General features: G+C 39.4%; 3 protein-coding genes, 1 long non-coding RNA gene and 2 pseudogenes across 5 annotated transcripts in view; 4 read left to right on the top strand and 2 right to left on the bottom strand.

Annotated features, from left to right (window-relative positions):
• The first annotated feature begins 15 nt into the window (after positions 1-15).
• Positions 16-2,956, top strand: LOC136278932 (diamine oxidase [copper-containing] pseudogene; annotated as a pseudogene).
• LOC136279230 (diamine oxidase [copper-containing]-like) lies at positions 1,894-2,394 on the top strand. The gene has a single exon (XM_066162831.1). The coding sequence runs from the start codon at positions 1,894-1,896 to the stop codon at positions 2,392-2,394; it is 501 nt and encodes a 166-aa protein (XP_066018928.1).
• Positions 2,945-17,105, bottom strand: LOC131771237 (uncharacterized). 2 transcript variants are annotated; one of them, XM_059087012.2, is made up of 9 exons: positions 9,542-10,125; positions 9,071-9,366; positions 8,394-8,612; positions 7,698-7,795; positions 7,012-7,076; positions 6,302-6,416; positions 5,061-5,122; positions 4,256-4,386; positions 2,945-3,872 (listed from the first exon to the last, which is right to left on the bottom strand). In XM_059087012.2, the coding sequence occupies exons 2-9, from the start codon at positions 9,242-9,244 to the stop codon at positions 3,606-3,608; spliced, it is 1,131 nt and encodes a 376-aa protein (XP_058942995.2). In that variant the 5' UTR covers positions 9,245-9,366; positions 9,542-10,125; the 3' UTR covers positions 2,945-3,605. The 2 variants fall into 2 exon arrangements, with proteins under 2 accessions (XP_058942995.2, XP_066018326.1); XM_066162229.1 differs by lacking the exons at positions 9,071-9,366; positions 9,542-10,125 and adding an exon at positions 16,855-17,105.
• The window catches only part of LOC131771296 (alpha-(1,3)-fucosyltransferase 11), a 13,860-nt gene continuing 8,659 nt past the window's right edge, over positions 16,152-21,352 (top strand). The window contains exon 1 of the mRNA XM_059087073.2: positions 16,152-16,219. The gene's annotated coding sequence lies outside the window, so the exon portion shown is untranslated. The remainder of the gene's footprint in view (positions 16,220-21,352) is intronic.
• LOC131771297 (uncharacterized) overlaps positions 17,131-21,352 on the top strand; it is a 4,312-nt pseudogene continuing 90 nt past the window's right edge.
• On the bottom strand, positions 19,338-20,739 carry LOC136278934 (uncharacterized). The gene is made up of 3 exons (XR_010716645.1): positions 20,441-20,739; positions 19,876-19,966; positions 19,338-19,616 (listed from the first exon to the last, which is right to left on the bottom strand). It is a non-coding gene; the product is annotated as an uncharacterized lncRNA (long non-coding RNA).

The following is a 21,352-nucleotide window of genomic DNA, read 5'->3' as shown; positions in this document are numbered from 1 at the left end:
AATTACCTGCTATGATATAAGGCGTTTCGCATCATGGCTAAAGATGCGCGAAGAAAAGTTTTAATTCTGCAAATTGTTTGTGTCTTTCTTGCATTATTGTCATTGGGTCTGCTGATCGCATTAATTGTGGTGTCAACAAGAGATAAGAATGGAAGTTTGGAAAATGGATCGTCCTCCCAAGTCAATGATTTTTGCCCAGATAACACACGGCTGAAACTTCAGTCAGAACGCTCCACGGGTCTATTCAACGACTTAACCAAGGATGAGATAATCGCTGTTCGTGACTACATCCTGAGCCAGCCGTCCATAAACGTTACACCTTATGAACAAGCGGCCATAAACATGAACTTCATTTACTTAATTGAGCTGCAGCAACCACTTAAAGACGAAGCGCTTGCATTTCTCGATAGCAACAACGACGCCTTAAAGCTCGAACGCAAGGCTCGTGTCGTTATTTTTAATGGAGGAAAAGGTAACCCGGACGTAAAAGAATATCTCGTGAGTCCAGCTGCGAAACCGACCAAACATGACGAAACAACCGGCCCCGGTCAAAAATATCCGATTCCGTTTGATTCTCGCCCACCGGGAGGTAAGGATATCGAAGTTATAGAACGCATTGTCTTGACCGTAACAAAACAAGCCTTTGACTTGCTGAAGGAAAGCTTCGATGGGTACACATACAGTGGCTGTACTGACCGCTGCTTAGTATGGTCCGAGTCTGCACCCGGACAGTCTGGCCACCGTGAGAAATGGATCTGGTTTGTTCGGAAACTACAGGGAAGCTACGTGCATCCGGTTGGCTTTGAGATCTATCTTAACACACAAGGCAACGTTGTTTCCTTGTGGAAAGTTGAAAAAGTGTTCTATTATAATCAGTCATTTGATAGTGTTGAAGAACTGATGCAAGGTTACAAGAACAGCACTCTACACAAAGTCTTTCTCCCTGCGCCATCTTCCTCGAGTGAAACGCCTTTGTACTCGTCTTATTTTCAGCGAGGAAAACCACAACCCTCGATACCCCTGAGACCACCCCAACTGGTTGAGCCCGATGGTAAGCGCTATACCGTCAGCGGAAGTCACGTGGAATACATGAAGTGGAGTTTTGATTTTCGTTCCCGCAGTTCCACTGGGATGCAGCTGTTTGATATCAAATTCGACGGCGAAAGAATCGTGTATGAACTCAGTCTCCAGGAGGCTGCAGCATTTTACTCAGGGTGGAGTCCCATGCAGATGTTGACCGAATATCTCGATGCCTCCTGGGGCATGGGCAGCAGCAAGTTTGAACTAGTCCCAGGCATTGACTGCCCAAGCACGGCCACATTCTTCGACACAATTCATTTTGTAAGCAGCAGTGAGCCAGCTACTTACCGGAAATCGGTGTGTTTATTTGAGCTTGACCTTGGTCTCCCGTTACGCAGACATTTTGATAACGACTTTGAGGGTGGTTACAATTTCTACGGAGGAATGCCAGGAAATGCTTTAGTTTTGCGCTCCGTTTCCACTGCATACAACTACGATTATATTTATGATTATTTGTTCTATCCCAACGGTGTCGTGGAGGTCAGGGTGTCGACGAGTGGCTACGTGCAAGCTACCTATTGGACGGCAAACGAGGCTCCGTACGGTACCGAGATTCATACTGGCGTTGCCGGAACTATTCACGATCATTTGATCAACTACAAAGTGGACTTAGACATTGGAGGAAGAAAGAACTCCTTTGAGAATATCGACATCAAAGTGGAAAACATCTCTAATCCCTAGTTTCCAGGCTCCAGAAGAATACAAAAGTTGCTCAGTCGCAGCCTAAAGCAGACCGAACAAGAAGCCACCTATCATCAAAATTTTGAACATCCCAAGTACCTGAACTTTTTCAGCGATGGAAACGTGAATAAGATGAACGTCAATCGAGGTTATCGTATCCACATCCGAGACATGATGAAACAAATATACCCCAATGACTGGGAACTAATGTCAGGAGCCATCTGGACACAGAACCAGATGACGGTCACTAAACGCAAAGAAGAGGAAGAGAGAAGCTCCTCCATTTATAACCAGAACAGCATGCACGACCCCGTTGTGGATTTCTCAAAATTCACTGCAGATAACGAAAATATAGTGAATGAAGATCTGGTTGCCTGGGTAACAGTGGGCGTGATGCACATACCTCATTCCGAAGATATTCCGAACACTGCCACTGCAGCCAATTCAGCCAGCTTTTTCCTGCGACCGTACAACTATTTCAGCGAAGATCCATCCATGGCGTCTCAAGATGGAATACTCATTTTGCCCACCAAAAACGGCGCTGACGTCAACACATTTGGAACTCCAGATGGACCTTCGTGCGCTATAAAAAACAAACCTGTGAAATACACTGGTTATTACGGAGGCGCTTAACAATTTCAACCCGTTACGGGTCATCAGCGTATACGCCTTTGATTCACTAATCAGGCTTAAGATTACATTTTAACCGATGTTACGTATCTGTAGTGTGATGCATAGGAGATCGTATGAACGCCTGTGCAGTTTGAGCTTTTTCTTTTCGTTTATTTTGTTTGTGTTCGACGTCAGGAGAACACAAACTTTTCATATCGCTTTTTCTGGATACTGAAAAATTTACAGGTTTGGGCGCCATCTTGGACTGGCTGGCCACTAGCCTCGATTTTTTATGCGAGAGCGTTGGATCCCGCCAATGTGATGACATTTTCTTCAGTGTTCCATAGCAATGTCCATAATACCCAAATTCACGATTGGTTCAAGTTTACAACTTAACCAACCGATTGCGGTTTAGGAGCCTGATCGATTTCACTTGACTTGATATGTTAATCCTTCTTATTGTAACCAGTTTTAGAAACTTTAAAATGATTCTGTGCCAGTTTCATTTTGTCAAGTTGGTTTACATGGAACATGACCTGTAAGGAATAAATGATACCAAGATAGCGGCTTATACCCGCAACTACATCTCTTCTGCTCCTGCTTGTGGCACCTAAGTCAATCGCAAATACGGAGTGAGCTGATCTAGGTATTTATCCAACCTGAACCGTATTACCCTGACACAAAAACACTATCTATAGTCCACACATGGGTCTCACTTCCTGTTCAATCACCGAACCCGTAAACGTCGCTTGTATCGGAATTCTATCAACACATACTTCTTTTCCTCAGTATTTAATCTAGATGTAAAGACTAAACCATCAACAGAAACATATTGCAACATATCTATTCTCATTTCCACATCAAATTCTTTCCTGTAACACGGTTTAAATGTCCCTTTCTTATTGGAGCAAAACTGCAACATTACAGTGCGATGTTGCGTTCTAATATTGTTGGTGAGTCCGTCTTAAAAAGTAAAGTCAAACTACATCCTTGTTAGGATCGTGCTCATGATGGTTATCACCTATAATCAATACCAACGCACTGAATGACTTCATTACGCCACGTTACCAGTTACCACATGATGCCTTGCGTCAATCCAGGGCCCCACGGATTTGTGCGCCGTCATTTACTTTCCCTTGTCATTTAATACCTATCTTTTCGTTCTCATTAAGAAGATATACATCTTAAATGTTTGGTGTCTTAAAGTGAAGTAACCTTCCCTTGAGTTTTTTTCATTGGTATTCATCCTTGAACATCTGATAAATGTAGGTTGTTGTGACTAATAGCAGTTGCATGATCCGCCACACTCTGTTGCCAGGTAACATGTCAGTAAAAGAAGTAACTTGGCTAAGGTACTGACGGTTTGTTGTTGTAGAGGCGATGGTGCGAACGACAACTTGTGTGTACACAAAAATAATGATCAGGCGAAGGTAAAGAGGTCTGAGACCTTTTCTGTGGGGCTGGAGATCCACTTCCTGTAATGTACTGTATTCATCATCCTAAAAAATAGATTAGATGACTTTAATCAAATCCTTTCCCTGCTATTGATGACCGTTAAGAAATCCCTTCTTACAGTATCAATACACAGCCATGCAGATAAGTGTAGAGAAGAAAATAAACTAAGTAACAGCTAGAAGTTATTGTCCAGATATCACGCCAAACCACTGAAAAGAAAATCTATAGCTGCTCGACGCATGCACACCCTTGTTCTGTTAAAAGCAGCTGCCTTTATCCTAGAATTTAAAGGTTTCTGATTGCCAATTTGAAATGAAAGCAAACAAAAGAAATTTATTCAGAGACAAGAAACGACCCAAACCCTTACTGGACAGACTTTAAAGGTAATTGAGCGAAGTTATTGAAATGTTTCAGTCTTACTGCTTACCTCTTTCTGGTAAAAGAAAGTCGGAGTCAAAGTCACGAACCCAACAACACTTGCAATCCTCATCAAAGCAAGCAGAAGACACGTGGGTGAGATGAACACCGAAAATATTCTTTTAACACGCGTCGCATGCGCTGAAAAATGAATACAAATCAATCAATCAAAGAGTATATAGTGAAATTAGATATGACATCACGAGGTTGTTTATTTTCGCCACTTGCATTCAGCTTTTTATACGGAGTTAGAAAAAGCGTGAAGGAACTCGTTCACAATTGCTTCAGATTCAAAAGCTCGAAGTAAAGATAGACGCATTGACGAACAGGATGCGATTCAGCTTGGGGGTTTCAAAATGACAGGCCAAGACAAACCAACTGGATTCAAACGGAGCAACCCTCGAGTATTGTCTTTAAGGTACTTGATACGACTTTACGGAATGTCCTTAATAGTGGCATTACCCGGAAACCATTGGTCAGTTCACCGACAAATATTAGGCGAAGTGACCGGTAACCATAGTGGCTCTTAGGTGATTGAACCAGCCGCGTCAACCTGCTTTACATGTACAGTATTTACTCGGCTGTAAGTCCAGCTTGGCTATAAGACGAGATACCAAACTTGTAAAATGTAGAAGCAGTCTAACAAACACGGAAAATAAAGCAAGAACAACTGGGTAATGACTGATTTTAATTTTTAACAAAAACCTGACATTTACGTAAAAGAAGTTACACTGAAAACTACTTATATATCAAATGAAATGTACATTAATTTCTTTCCTTCACGTTTACAGTTTATAGGCAGCATCTTTACATACCTATGCTTACTTTCGCCATCGATAAGAACACCTTGAGGAATGAACGGTTATCGGCGACTTGTCTATTTAAAAAGCACAGGGTATAAAAAAATTACGAAAGATTTGCAGCAGAGCCTATGTTTCCGACCGAAACAAACTGCATAAGTACACGAATAAATAAATAAATAAATAAATAAATAAATAAATATGCATAATAAATGAGATATTTTTGAGAGAGACAACACGGAAAAATAAAGGAAACAGTAAACAGAAACCAGCAACGAACTCAACCCACAGTGACATATCACCTCAGCTTTATGGAGGTTTCGTCCAATTGTTAGTTCGTTCCCTACCACCTTTGCGAGTTCGCCCACTGTAGTGAAACAAATTGACCTTTACTTGCACAAGGTTGCCCCCAAATCCTTCTACCTGTGTCCTCACGGCAGATAGTATTTATTTTCAGTCGAAATCACAAAGTATTTTGATCAACATGCATTATTTTTCCTGAGAACCTCCAGTTACCCCATGTCGAATATAAACCCTTGGCCACAGGGGTGGGGTACGATTACATTCTCTGTTGTTGACTTCTACTCTTTTCAACTCTTGAACATAGGCCCTTATTTGGAAGGATTTCAGGATCTTTACAATACTACTTTGTGGCCGGCCATTTCCCTAGACTGCCTATAACCGCAGTAGAGAGTAAAGAGGCCCTGAAGGGGGAGAGGGGTGGGGATAACAAAGGCTCTGTACACTTACAAAATTTGTACCCTTCACTAGATAAAAACGAAAAGGAACTCTGAAGGAGTGAATGGCATTCCAAGAAAACTTCTCATTTCAAACAAATCAGAAAGAATACAGGTACTATGTAGAGGGCGGCAAAGGGTTTGTGCGTGACGCATGATTAAGCTCAAAATTAAGACGTGACACGTGAATTTCTCAGAAGGGCAAGGTAAGCTAAGATCTGGAAATTGTCCTTTTAAATCCAAAATCCGAGTGAAATACTGCCTAAAGTGCATGTGTTCCGTGAATTTTTCAAAATTTCGTGTATGAAAACACCTCCTCCCTCCTTCCACCCCCCCCCCCCCCCACCCCCAACTTGGCTACCCTCTATGTAAAATGCAGACGACCTATCGAATCAGTCAACTCCTGTACGGTAACATAGCATATGCTTTCTGTTTGTATAATAAAGTGAGGCAGAAAAATAAAATGCAAAGACAGAGACAACTGTTTGGTTTATGAACAAGCAGGAACAAAAAACTTACTGTAGCCACTGTGACAGCACATCTAAGGAATTTTCTTGCATCAATCTTTCCTGTTTCATAGCCCAAACTATAAAAATCATCACAAGACTAACAACAGCTGCATCAGATATGATACCTGAAGGAATACAGAAAGAAAAGAGGAAATGCAATAAAAATATATTTTTCTTTTAAGTAGGTCTAATATTCAACATTTGTCTAATAAACATAGGCAGGTAAAACTCAAACATCATAGAAATAAATAGATAAATACTGACATTGGCTCCATATATTTTACCAATGAACCAGACTGCACTTTCTATGGTTCATGATTTACGAACTTTCCTCCTGTTCTCCCAATATCCTGTGTGGGCTTAATTTCAGTGCAACACCAATCTATTATCTATTTCTTAAATAAATCAGTGAATACATGTATAGGTTTTATCCAAGGCATACTCATAACTGTTACTTTATCTGCTATTACAATTAACCAAACTGTGACTTGCACTCTTACTTAATTCAGCCATTCCAATTTATCTCCATTGACTAGAATCTGTGACTTGCATTCTTAGTTATTTATGCCATTTGAATATATCTCCTCTGATTAAAAGTCTGTGCATGGTTGCATGCACTGATCAATAGAATGGTTCTCTGATGAAGAAAAGACCACACTCCAGTAAATCACTGTCCAGAATTCTCACTACATTTAGCTTGTTGCTATCAGAGCTACTTGCCTTCTTCCTTATACAAGCAAATAAATAACACCAAAATTGTTAAAATGACTGCAACTCCTGCACACCTGTAACAGGAGTATTTGAAAAAAGAAATTATTTGTAAAAAGCTTTGAAAGAAAATCCTTTGGGGTCATTTGGAAATCTTTGGAAATCTTTATAATTATTAAATATATTTTGGAAATTCTGGAGGAGCCTCCATTGAGTCTGTTTGAGAATCTACAAATGTGGCGAATGTGGAAAAACATAGGAAGAAAATAATCTTCACTATACAGTCAGCAATTTAATGAAATTAAGGAAAAAGGACTGTGGGAAAATTCAGAGCTTTGGGCAATCTATGGTTTAAAACTGCGTGAAAAACTGCAATATTCTGTAGGATTTCTTTACAATGCTCTGAACAATGAAAACTGTATGCAAACTTTAAACAACCAAAGCTGATTGTAAACTATAAACCACAAAAACAAATGTAACAAATGCCAAAAATCATTTAACTTTCAGCACTATTGGGTTAAAAATTTTCCTCTCAAAAATTGAATGTGATACAATTAGCACAGGGTTACATTCTGTAAAGCCATATCCAGGAACTAAGACACATCAAGCTTCTTTTCCAAGTAATAAGGCCCTTCCAATGAGTGTAAAGAACCCTTGGACAATTATTATTCCATCAAAAATGAAAGCTTAAGACTCACCAAGTTTCTGTGTGTGTTGAGTGAATATCTGTGAACAAATGATAGCTGAGATATATTGACAAAATGTATGCAACTCCTGAGATTGCTAAAATAGAAGTCTGAAAAACAAACAGGCAACTGAGGTTGTACACTCTTGGATGAATAAAATCACATGTTAACTGTATGTAAAATAATAATAATTATTCTTTGTATCTACCACACAGGTAAATAGTGCTTTTAGAGGGCACTGGTTGACTGGTGCAGAAATAATAAGCAAGTACTGTTTTGCTCCATCCAGTTAAAGAAAAAATTCTGCATCAGCAATTTAATTTCCAACCATTTTATGGTTCATTGACTGAAATAAACTTATTTTTTAGTTCATGCAAGGAATATATTAAAATGACTATTCACCTCAGTTTTGGGGACAGTGGTGGATAGTTACCTCACTGCTTTGCATCTCAGTAGATAACCATTATCATTCACCTCCACTTTGGTAAATAATTGTTAAATTGCTAATTTAAATAATTAACATAAAGTTGAACTAAAATCACCTTTACATGTAGCTTCTGATTTCACAGAAGATACACAATCTCAGTCATTGCTTACAATAGTCAAAGTGAAAAAAAAAAGAACTAAGACTACTTAGTCACTGTAAATATGAAAAGGGACCCAAATGCTGTTGCTGAAGGCCCACAGAGGCTTAGTTAGATAGAATACCTTAACTATAACTGGTTGGTCTTCAATCTCATTCACAAAAGATTGACTGATGTACATCACCACTAAAACAACTTGTATTGCCTCAACAAACAAAAGTGCAAATTCTGAACACTGAAGAAGCTTCAGATAGCACCAGACCACAATGGTTGGGGCTGTGTTGAAAGGGAGGAAAAGGAGAACAGCAAATGACAGCAACTGTAGCATAGGTATTGCAGCTTTCTAAAGGGTGAACAAAAAATAAAAAAGAGCAGATTACACATTTAAATTCAGCGCAGTTTTTGTGTTTGAATATGGCCTTAAGTGTTCTCTGAGGATGCATAGAGAGGATGACGGCAAATAAGAACTTGTTTGAACAGGAAGGACTGATTTTTAAAATGTAAAGAATGTGTTCACCAATTTTACCAAGTAGTGTTCTTTATTGTGATAATCGCTATCATCTACAAGCATTCTGAACCTCAAGGTCTATTGAACAGCGGAAAATACACAGTCGAGGACAGGGTCACTCAGTGAATAATGGGAACACATGACAGTTTCCACAACGAAATGAGTGAAGGGATTGGATCTCGGAAACCTGACCAGACTAGTTGACAGGGCTAAAATGGACAGATATGAATAGGGTTTTGAGAATCCTTAAACAAAACATAACTTATAATTAATTAACCGAGGATTAGACTCACTACAACATCCGGTATTGCGGCGAGTATGGCAGAATGTACACACAAAAGCAAAGAAAATCTCACTGCTGCTTCAGTACCAAAGTATGAAAAATACAAAGGCAACGATAATGTTCCTGTTATCAATAAAATTGTGTTACTTGCTTTTACAAAGGTAAGGAAGCCCATAAACGCCATTTTTCAGATTTCCCGCATTCGCGCCTTCTATCTTACTGGCCAGAGGACGACGGAAATCGCTTAGGGCCGTGGTTCAGAACAGGCAGATCACACGTGTGTTCGTGGTTATAGCACATTGTTGACTTTAAAAAAATCTATGATGGTTACGAATACAGCTCTGAAATTTGGTATCTGAATTATATGTTTGTCTAAATATCTCACTTAAGTTAGATGAAATGTCAATCGACTCATTTATGGTATTTTTTCGTCTACTCAGTGGGCCTTTTCAAAGCTCCGCAATGGGCTATTTGAAACGACCTGCATGATTAGAATTGAGAAAGCTGTATTCATGATTTCAGTATCGATTTCCTCAGAAAATGTTGGAGGTGTGAAGTTCAAATTCTGCGAAGAGATAGAGCCATATCAACAACCGTCGCCAGTCAAGATAAAAGAGGATCCAACATAGGTTTGGCGGGATGCGGGATGAGGCTTAAAATTGGGGCGGGATGTGGGATACGAGAAATTTTAAAGGTGGGATGCGGGACGGAAAGAGGAAGGCGAGACTGGGATATGCTCTGTTTCGAAGGGATAGTTACGGAAACGAAGACCTAAGACCCCTATGAAAACGAAGATCCATTACGAAAACGAAGACCCCCTACGAAAACGAAGACCCATTATGAAAACGAAGACCCATCACGAAAACGAAGACACATTACTAAAACAAGTTCAAAAGAGGTTGGTATTACCTTTGTGGACAAAGGTTGTGTGCATAAGACACACTACGAAAACGAAGATTCTTACAGGAATCTTGAATTCTGAATTTGGCACGTCTGTAATTTATTACAGAATATTTCAACAGTAGAGCCCCATGGAACCTTCAATGGGACTACTTTAAAGCTAAAACGAGATTTAATAGAAGAGACATGACATGCATATGGTGGTATATAATGAAGCAAAAAGATTAGGAGTGTGTGGTTAATTAAGTTTTTCGGGTTGCATCTCTCTGCCTCTCCCTGCCTAGTGTGTTTTAAAAAAATTATTATTTTGAATAATTAGTCCTGAGGAGCTGTAACACTTCGCCTTTAGCGAAGCTTTTTGCTCCCGGTGGGTGACACGTTGTGTTGAACGTGTACTGGATGTCTCTATTAGTTTGAAGTGGGTTCCTATATCGATAACTGATTCCCTGTTGAATCTTTTACCCATATAGATAGTTGTGTCAAAGAAAGTAGCTTCTGAAACAGATATTTCAGCCGTTAATTTGATTGTTGTGTGATGTTCATTTGCTTAAGCTTGTTCGATGAACTGGTTAACGACATCTCTGTTAATGTACATGAGAGAGATTGTGTCGTCTATGTAGCGTTTCCAAACGGGCGGTTTGTTAGCTCTATTTTCGAAGATTTGCGTTTTGAATTTAGCCATGTAGATATTTCTAAGAACTACTGCCTTTTTGATGACCATGGCGGTCATCCGTGCGGTACGTTGCAAGTAATTTTGTTCGTTGAATTGGAATGAGTTCCTTTCTCTTGTAAGGGCTTTGAAATGAAAAAGGGGGGGGGGGGGGTTGGTGGAGGGGGGTTTCTCTGTAAAATTTCTCGTACGCTGTGCATACTATGTTTATGCCCTCAGCTTATGGTATATTTATGTAAAAGCTCGTAACATGCATTGAAACGAATATCAACTCAACGCATATCAAGCTTTGTTTTTTTTTTTTTTTGCAAACTTCATGAAGTTTGTTGTGTAGTTGAAATATGACTTGTATTGTTGTGCGATCGGCTAAAGTTAATAGCTCTTCTGTCACTATAATTTGGAGTGTAAATGCAAGTTTAGACAGCAATAACGAAAAGTAGCGTTTAATGAAACGAAAATTATTCTGCTAGCGCTCTTTGGATTGAGATTAGTAACAGACAATTCACGCGGTTGTTGAAATTTTTATTTTTTTAAAGTCTGCAAGTGCCAGCAAAAGTAAACCTACATGCAAGTTGCAGATGGATCGTTCTCCAAAAGGTACAAAACTTTGATTCCTAATGAGAACGTGGAACTGAAGTTAAGGAGGTTATAAGATTCCCTTGGCAACAGACTTTGATCCAATAAAATGTTGTGTTTAATTTGAGAACAAAGAAAAAATATCGCATAATGCCATGCTTTCAGGGGTTACGCTCAAAAGCAAGCATAATGCTTAAAGATTTACTATGAATACTATTTCAGATCAACTTTGTTTACACTCGCGTTTCAGTACTGAAGTATTTGATAATGAGTGATCAATCCTCATCAAGAAAAATGGAAAAGAAAAGAAGTCCTCAGTTAAAAACCATAAAAAAGCCAGGACCTAAAAGGGGAAAAACTTTTAAATTTTTGGATTAAAAATGAATTATGAAAATATCATGCTGAGAGTGACTAGGGTTCGTGGTGTGCCAAACCTAAAAAGATGGAGAAGAACATTAATTTTTTCCCCTTAGTTTGACCCATCCCTTGACTATCGAAAATGACTTCGAAGAAGTTAACTGGAGAAAGCTTGATTGGAAAACTATCACTTTCCCGTGAAACACCATCATTCTTACTTCGAACGTCAAGGGGACTGCAGTTTTATTTGGCTAGCGGCCCACAGTGTGACTGGGGGCTAAGTGTAGACATTACTCTCCGAGAAGGCGTGATGAGTTTAGAACACGAAAACTGGCCATTAATTTGCGATATGAACCAAATGCCACTTCTTCAAACGAATGAGTAGATTATGTATAAAACTGATAGAATTCAGTGAAATTTGGAGCGGAGGTCAACTGAACAGTAAAGAACAAAGCTGAGCGGGCTTTGTTTTGTTTTTTTCGAATACTCTCCACTTGTGGTTTGTGTTAGTTATATACCTCAAAAACAGGGCACGAAATAATTTTTTTCCGGAAGGCACTCGCAAACGTTATGAGGAACCTTGATAATGCATGGGTGGGGTATCCCTTGGAGGACTGGGGCAAGTAGAGGAGGACATGTGACTTGGTTGTTTGCTTTGCGGGATGGATGGGTGTAAGAATGAACGATGTTTCGGCGAGAATGTGTCATTTTCCGTCGAATCTTGCTAAGGTAAAAATATAATTTCTTAACTTGTCCCCGTAAGCATTTCTAGCTCTTGTTCTATCAGTCTTGAATGCGATCACTGAAACCTGAAAACTGAAAAGTGAAATTGAAGTTTAAGCTAAGAACGACTGTCTACGCTTTCGATAAGAATTATAACTGTTGGTAACTTAAAAAATCACGAGCTTATGTTCTGTCCTTCGACAAAGTACATTATGGTATGTCTCACGAGGCTATTTACAACCCGTTTAGATAGAATTTTAGCGACAACTCGTTAAACTTGGTTCTCGTAAATTAAGGGTTGTTACGCATGAAATTATCCACACGAGAGTTTATGCTCGCACGAAAGGGTCTATTTCTCTCCCGTCGAGACTCTTGTGAACGGGAACTTTCAGTCTCTCAAAACGTGAAAATCAACTTTTATTCCAAAATCTTCTCGAAATCGCAAAATTACGCACCAACAAGGTCTACTTTTGCGATCCAGTCGTTAACTGCTGTTTACCAAAAGAAATTATTTCTGTACAATGTATTTCGTTTACCTGAGATTACGGCATGAAAATGCCTCCTTAGAAAATATCTAAACTTACTTACAAAGCGTTTTTTAAACACAAAAACTTACATAATACCAGAGTACTTATATACAGAGCTTCAGAATTCCAGTCGTGGAACGCCTCTCTCTCTCCCTGAGACCAGCTGGTCTAAAATGGAATGTGACGACAACTTGACGGTGCTTGGAAATTATATATACACAAGCTCGGAAACTTGTCATCTAAAAAAACAAATTAAATTTTGGAATCGTATGACATTTCAAAACAGATTTCTGGTATTCTTAGGAAATTTGAAAGAACCTTTCGGTAGAAATCCTATGAAAATTTCTGACTGCGAGGGATTAAGCCACACCTAGAAAAAAGTCAATATTTGCATATCACACTGAACAATTCTCTAGGTTACGAAAAAACCTTCGTTGGAATGTGTAAGGATACAAATTAAAATTTCACCGAGTTAGGAGGTAAAGTCGATGGCAATCTAGAAAAGTTGTTGTGGTAAAATTCTTTAATCAGTTTATTGGAAAATCGGAAATATTTTTGGTGGGCTTTGTGTATCTACTGACAACAACCCCGGTTTTATTTCTTTTCGCTACCCGTGGGTCTTGAATTACTCTTAAATACAAATATTTCATTATCCTTAAAGTTAGTCATCAACAGTCGCCAAGTGGTTTTAAACCCGATAAAACACTCCTGCTCGTTTTTTAAACATTACTTAACGATATTCAAGATCTGAGCTTTCATGTGATATAAGTTTCATTAGTTTTGATAAGGAAGGTCAAGGTCATCTCGACATTCTCTGTGCCTAATACGAAGAAAAAACGCCAAGTCCCTCACATGCTTTTAATGTTGTAGTATATTACCGCATCTTAACTTTCATTTGATGTAAGTTTTATACGAATTCATGAACAACAGTGAAAGTCACTTGGCTAAAATCTCTCTGGTTTCGCTGTACGTAAACTGATCAAAATTTCCTTGACATCAACATGTTTTATTTATTGTTCCATAATTGAGACATGAAACATAACGTTTGAGTCCCATTCGCCGTGTTTGTTCACGCCCTTTTTAATTTTGCAGTAGATTACAACAACTTGGCTCTCATTTGTTGTAAGTTTCATACGACAGGCTACACATAACGTCTGAGTCCAATCGCCACCGGTGACGAGTAGCCTACCCAAAGACGTAAAAAATTCTTCGATGTTGGGCAGCCAAATCCGTGCACCTTGCATAGTGCTTCTCAAACTTCACTGATCATCTGCCTCTATTTCCGCCATTTCGAAAGTGTTAGTTTCCGGGGCTTCTTGTTTAGTCTGACTTCCGGTCATTTCTATTTCCGCTTCTTCATCTCTTAGTTTTATTGAACATCTTTTAGTTATATAAGGTCACGCGTGAATGAGTCAGGAAAGCGATGTATGCTGCACAGCATCGATGTATTACATCCAAAATCGATGTATTCCGGATGAAATTGATTTATTTTATTTTAAGACTTGTATTATAACGCATAACAATAACGTAATTTAACAAAACATTAATGTATCCATGTTCGATATTTTGTCCGTAAAAGAACCTCATAGTTATAGCACATTAATTGCTGACTTAAGATGAACAAAATCTACGATGATTACCAATACAGCTCTGAAATTTGGTATCTGAATTATATGTTTGTCTAAATATCTCACTTAAGTTAAATGAAATGTCAATCGACTCATTTATGGTATTTTTTCGTCTTCCCAGGGGGGGCCTTTTAAAAGCTCCGCATTGGGCTATTTGAAACGACCTGCATGATTAGAATTGAGAAAGCTGTATTCATGATTTCAGCATTGATTTCCTCAAATTGCCTTAAACTCAGATTCTGCGAAGAGCTGTATCTCATCGATCAACAACCGTCGCCACTAAGGAAAGAGAAGTTCCCTGTAAAAATTCTCATATACTGTGCATACTACGTTTATTCCCTCAGCTTGTGGTGTATTTGTGCACGTGTAAAAGCTCGTAATGTGCATTGAAACGAGTATCAACTCTTTCGGAAGCTTTGTTTTTTACTGTGAATTTCATGAAGTTTGTTGTATTGTTGAGATATGACTTCTATTGTTGTGCGATCGGCTAGGGTCATTTGATTCTCACTGAGAACGTGGAACTGAAGTTAAGGAGGTTATAAGATTCCCTTAGCAACAGACTTTGATCCAATAAAATGTTGTGTTTAATTTGAGAACATAGAAAAATTATTGCATAATGCCATGCTTTCAGGGGTGAAGAAGTCAGTTAAAAACCGAAAAAAAGCCAGGACCTAAAAAGGGGAAAAACTTTCAAATTTTCGGGTTACAAATGAAATATGAAATTATCACCAGGGTTCCATGGGGCTCTAATGTTGAAATATTCCGTAATAAATCACAGACCAGCAAATTCAGAATTCAAGATTTCCGTAAGAATCTTCGTTTTCGTAGTGTGTCTCATGAACATAATCTTTGTCCACTGAGGTAATACCAACCTCTTTTGAACTTGTTTCGGTAATGTGTCTTCGTTTTCGTGATGGGTCTTCGTTTTCGTAGGGTGGTCTTCATTTCCGTAATGGGTCTTTGTTTTCCTAAGGGGTCTTAGGTCTTCGTTTTCGTAACTACCTATGTGCACTGCGGATGAAGAAACCAATATAGATCGTTTTCACGTGACGTCACAGAATTAATTTACGCCATGTTGCATTGGTGCACATCTGAATCACCCTGAGTCACGTGTTTCAATCATTATTATATGCACTACACGGTCCAAATTTATAGATCCAGACCATGTCGTCCAAATTCCACTGTCTGATTACGTTAAAAAACTGGATGTAAAAGTCAGAGAGCGTTATCTAAAGAAGATTTCGACCACCGGTATCGATCCCGTTTTGATAGATGGCAAACGCTTGGAACCTGATTGCTTACCGTCGGCAGAATCGTCTGATTTCCTCTGCTATTTGGTTCTAGAGACTAGCTATTATACGCAAAAACAATTTAAGCCTTCAGGAGTCTCGAGGTCAACAATCAAATGGTGTCGGGCTTTGTTTGCGACCTTCGCAGTTATGAATGCTACAGAACTAGTATTGAAAATAAGGCCTGAAAAAAAAGTCAAGTCCTTGAGGGATTTGAACCCATGACCTTTGCACCGGTATCGGTACTAATGTGTAGTTTGTGTTAGTTATATACCTCAAAAACCGGGCACGTAAGGATTTTTTTTCCGGAAGGCACTCGCAAAGGTTTTGAGGAACCTTGATTAAGCATGGCTGGGGTATCCCTCGGAGGATTGGGGCGAGTAGAGGAGGACATGTGACTGGCTGGCTGTTTGTTTTGCAGGATGGATGGTTGTGAGGGTGAACAATGTTTCGGCGAGAGTGTGTCATTTTCCGTCGAATTTTGCTAAGGTAAGAATGTAATTTATTAACTTGTCCCCGTAAGCATTTCTAGCTCTTGTTATAAACTATAGGATGTCTATCAGTCTTGAATGCGATCACTGAAACCCAAGTGAAATTGAAGTTTAATTTAAGCTGAGAGCTGAGAACGACCGTCTATGCTTTCGATAGGAATTATAACTGTTGGTAACTTAAAAAAATCACCAGCTTATTTTCTGTCCTTCGACAAAGCACATTAGGGCATGTGTCACGAGGCTATTTACAACCCGTTTAAGTGATACCTCGTTAAATTTGGTTCTCGTAAATTAAGGGTTGTTACGCATGAAATTATCCACACGAGAGTTATGCTCACACGAAAGGGTCTATTTTTCTCCCGTCGAGACTCTTGTGAACGGGAACTTTCAGCTTCTCAAAACGCGAAAGTCAACTTTTATTCCAAAATCTTCTCAAAATAGCAAAATTATGCACCAACAACGCCAATTTTTGCGATTCGATCGTTAAATGCTGTTTACCAAAAGAGATTATGTCTCTACAATGTCTTGCGTTTACCTGAGATCACGGCATAAAATGGCTTCTTCGAAAATATCTTAACTTACTTACAAAGCGTTTTTTAAACACAAAAACTTACATAATACCAGAGTACTTACATACAGAGCTCCAGAACTATAATCGTGGAATGCCCCTCTCCCTGGGACCAGCTGGTCTAAAATGGAATGTGACGACAATTCTGCGGTACTTGGAGAGTATATATGCACAAGCTCGGAGAATTTGTCATCTAAAAAGCAGTTTTTGGAATCGCTCGTCATTTCTAAACAGATTTCTTAAAATACAGCGTTGAAAAGTGAAGTAAAGGCGAGTCTGTTCGCTTTCGAAAAGCAAAATCAGCGGCCGCACGTGTCGTAACTAATGAAGAACATTCAAATAAGGTCTGACTGGCTTAGAGTTGTGTGTTTGCTAAGTGAGATTGCACGCTTTATTGACTCGTTCGGCGTGGTATGCAAGATAAACAAGCTACACAGCCTCCCGAATGTTTATTCAAGATCATCATGTCCTTGAAGCATGAGGTTAGGGTTATCCGGATCCTCGATTATCAGGACTATTTTGTCTAGTCCTAACGAGTCCGGATGATCAAGGTTCGACTGTATCGTCAATTGTGAGAAACAAATTAAGTAGGCCTCATGTGATTTATTTGTCCATTCCCTCTTTCGTAATCCCCGTCGATGTGACAGTTTAAAAGTAGCAATTCCTAGTTTAATTTCCATAACATTTTTTTGTTAGGTAAGGCCCGGGTCGCACTACAGTCAAAAACAAAAATTGGCCCACGCGAAAATTTCTAAAAATTTGAAACCGCAAACGGAAGTGCCAAAAATTTGAGAACATTTTCAGGGTCGCACTACAATTTAAGACTACATATCACTGATCAGATTTCAGATCAAAACACGCGAACTGCGCGGCAAATGTATTTTAGTAAACATGAATGCGAATCAGGCGTTTTGCGTGGCTATTGCCGTTTTACTTCTTCAAAATATTAACATCCAACAGCAGCAAATGTTCGCCATTTTCATTCTGTATCAGAGATGGGCAAATGAATATTTTGAAATGATGAACATTGCTCTTCTAAGAAGACGACGAAGTTTCCGTCGAGTTCGTAATAGGCCCTAAGCGTGGACTATTCCTCGGCCAGCCGAATCGTGGTTCGATGTCCATTATAACGACCCGGCAATTCCAGAGGAGTACTTTCGACAGCAACTAAGGGTGAGCAGGAACACGTTCGAAACAATTCTCCATATCTTGGGCCCGAGATTAGAGAGGCGAAACACGCGGTTCAGGGATTGTGTACCTCCAGCAAAAGTTCTTGCTCTGGGACTATACCGCTTGGCCCACGGAAATTCTTATTCCACCTTTGGCCCGGTATTTAATGTAGGAAAATCGACTGTTATCGAGGCCGCACAAGACGTTGTGAAAGGTCTCTATGAACTTCGTGACGAGTACATAAAATTCCCAGAGACCATCGCTGAAGTCAGTTCATCGATTGCAACGTTTGGAGATCTTACCAACCTACCAAATGTCTTTGGGGCTATTGACGGCTCGCATATTAGAATTAAAGCACCCAACGACAGTGCACCGGATTATTTTAGTCGGTATCAACAGCACGACTTCATAATCCAAGCTATTGTTGATGGCAAGAAGGTTTTTATGGATTTTGCGTGTGGATATCCTGGAAGCATGCACGATGCTCGTGTATTGAGGCGCAGCACTGTCTTTCAAAGAGCAGAACAGAAGAATGTCCTAACCCAGCCAACTGTTAATGTGAATGGTCATGACATAGGTCCGTACCTTTTAGGTGATAGTGCCTATCCTCTTTCTCCATGGCTAATGAAACCGTATCCAGAGGACACACGGGACCCAAGGGAAATAGCGTTTAAATGGCATGTAAACCCAAAAAACGTTCATTTTCTTTTCACATAGATGTTTAGTAAATATATCAAGTACACCAAAGGTACCATTCGTTTATTCTCAAAAGTCCATTTTCACTTTGTAAAAGCTCTTCCAAATTCGAAACATTCGCCATCTTGAATGGCGCCATCTTTCCTGTGACGTCACGGGTGGACCCTCCAAAGTCTCGTTTTATAATCGCGTGAGGCACGAAGGAGTCTTTTCTACAGCCGTTGTTTGCTGGTCTCGTCATGATTTTTTTACTTACAGTTTGCTTCAATATATTCAATTTTTTCGTAATGGTGAAGCGTTGTGTCGTCCAGTTTTGTACTGATTCAAACAAAACTGGGCATACAATGCAAATATTTCCAAATGACGCAAATCTGAAGCGACAATTTGTGAAATTTGTTCAAGTGTAAATAGCCGATTTCGTCGAGCCGTTCGAACGTTCTGTTGTTTGTAGCAGTCATTTTTCTTCCTGGTGCTGTACCGACGATTCAGGCCTCACCAGAAGCAAATTATTCGGAAGTATAAAAACGACCCATACAGTCGGCAGACGACGAGGATTCGGAAGTGGCCGACCGAACTGAGAAAGAAGTTGAGCTCTTCAAAAGTTAGAGGTCAACAGAGAAAGTACAAAATCGCTTTACATGAAAACGTTTCGTTAATTAAACAACAATAGCTTTATTGGTTCTCTAAAAACATCTTTTTTCTCATCTAATGAAATATTATGGGGAAGCCAGTTGTTCGGGAGCCAGCGCTGAGCCCGTAAAAGACACTGACATGTCTGAACCTTTGCGTGAATTCGAAACACGTATCAAAGAAAGAGAATTCGTTGATATCAGTGTGTAATAACGTGATCTGGAATTTTGTCGGTTCGATACAAAGAATTCTATACAGGATCCCATAATCAACCCTTATGTTCTATAAGAAAATCCAAGCCAGCCCCACTTGGTGCTTCCTTTGAGAAACCCTGCAGAGAAACAGCAGAAGAATTTGTGTCACGGTTTTCACAGCAGTGAAAATACATTCAAAGGTCAGTAGGACAATATTCATAATTTTGAGTACAACTTAAAAGATCCTGATTTCAGCTTGCAAAACTATCTTTTCAATATTTCAAATCGAAGCAAACACAAACAGGGTTGGATAATTATGAAGGCCACACAAGGAAATGTACATGATACAACTTGTTTATCGATAGAAATGCTTTTGAGATGAAGGATATTGTTTACCGCACAAGATAGCACAGCGACCCTAAAGTGTTTGCCGAGATATCCCCAACACCAACGAACAAGCTATCTGTAGGCAATTTAGCGAAATTTCCTGCCAGGAAAGAAGCGAAAAACAACTAGCTCTAGTACTGTATTATTAAATCAATGGCAGAAACAACTCAAGTAAATCGATCTCAAAATGTAACAAAACAGATGAAACAGAAAATATTTAGCTTAGTCGTTTCCGGTGTGATTATCTGTGCTTTGCTGCTGCCTGTACGCGTACTTGGCCGTCTCCAGCACCCAGAAATCGAGGCAAACTGACTGAAAACCTGGATGCTCAGTGACACAACTTATCTGGGTTTCAGGCCATTTTGCCACAATTGCCCGATTTCCGTACAACAAACACTTTCATGAGTTGTCGGCATTGGTTGACAAGTTCCACACTCGCACCTTTGATAATTTTATATAAAACACTTTCAGAAGCTCAAGTTAAAAAAAATTCTGTTGCATTCCTTTAGATTGTACCCTCGCTTTATTGCATTTTCATGTTTAATACAAATGAATCACAAAGTAAATTAAATACCAGTCTGAGTTTCCGAGACGGTCGCATCGCTGTCGACATGTTCTGTACTGTCTTCGTGCGGATCGCTTCGGTGAACCCTACGCGGCTCATATTGTTAAGGACGTGGCCCAGACTCTCCTGAAGATTCTGGATTATCCCCAGCGCTGTCATGTACTAAGCTTAAGGCATTCGAGTCGCTATCTTCTGAAAAAACATCTTCCGAACTACCGCTACTTACACGAACTCCCACACCAGTTCTACTGGGGAATATGTGTTGCGCAATATTTTGGTTCCACCGCTTACGTCACGACTTCTCGTTATTGTTTTTACCGGAAATGGAATCTCAGTTGAAAATGCCGATTTTCTCCTAAAATAAGTCGAATTGGACAAAACTAATTTCAAATTTGTTTTCTACGCCACTTTTTACATAGTATAAGAAAAACATGTATTTTTGGGTTTACTTGCCCTTTAATAAGGAACTTTCCTCTGCAAGGGTAAAGGTTGAATGCGCTTTTGGTGTTTTAAAAAGTAGATGGAGAATACTCCTGAAACGATTGGACAATGGAATACCATTTGCAGTACGTAATGCTGTAGCTTGTGCAGTGTTGCACAACATCTACATCAGAAGCGGGGATGAATGGGACGACGAGGAAGAGGAAGATGATTTTGGCCCTGGAGATCAAGCTCCAAACGTAATCGGAGACGGGGATAACATAAGAGAAATCCTTAAAGACTTCCTTTAAACCTTCACGTGTACCCACACTAAAGCTGCCCAAAGTTTGGTTTCGGTTTCTTTATTATCACTCTGTTTTCAACAATGATCCATTGCCAAAAAAATGATTTCTTCACCTATGAGATTATACAATTATAATAACATTGTACAATTGAAAAAATATATGTCAATATATTCAAGTCAAAACTATAACGGTTAAT

The sequence above is a fragment of the Pocillopora verrucosa genome, chromosome 2, assembly GCF_036669915.1.
Source record: "Pocillopora verrucosa isolate sample1 chromosome 2, ASM3666991v2, whole genome shotgun sequence".
Lineage (NCBI taxonomy): Eukaryota > Metazoa > Cnidaria > Anthozoa > Scleractinia > Pocilloporidae > Pocillopora > Pocillopora verrucosa.
This window is presented reverse-complemented; position numbering and strand designations above follow the sequence as displayed.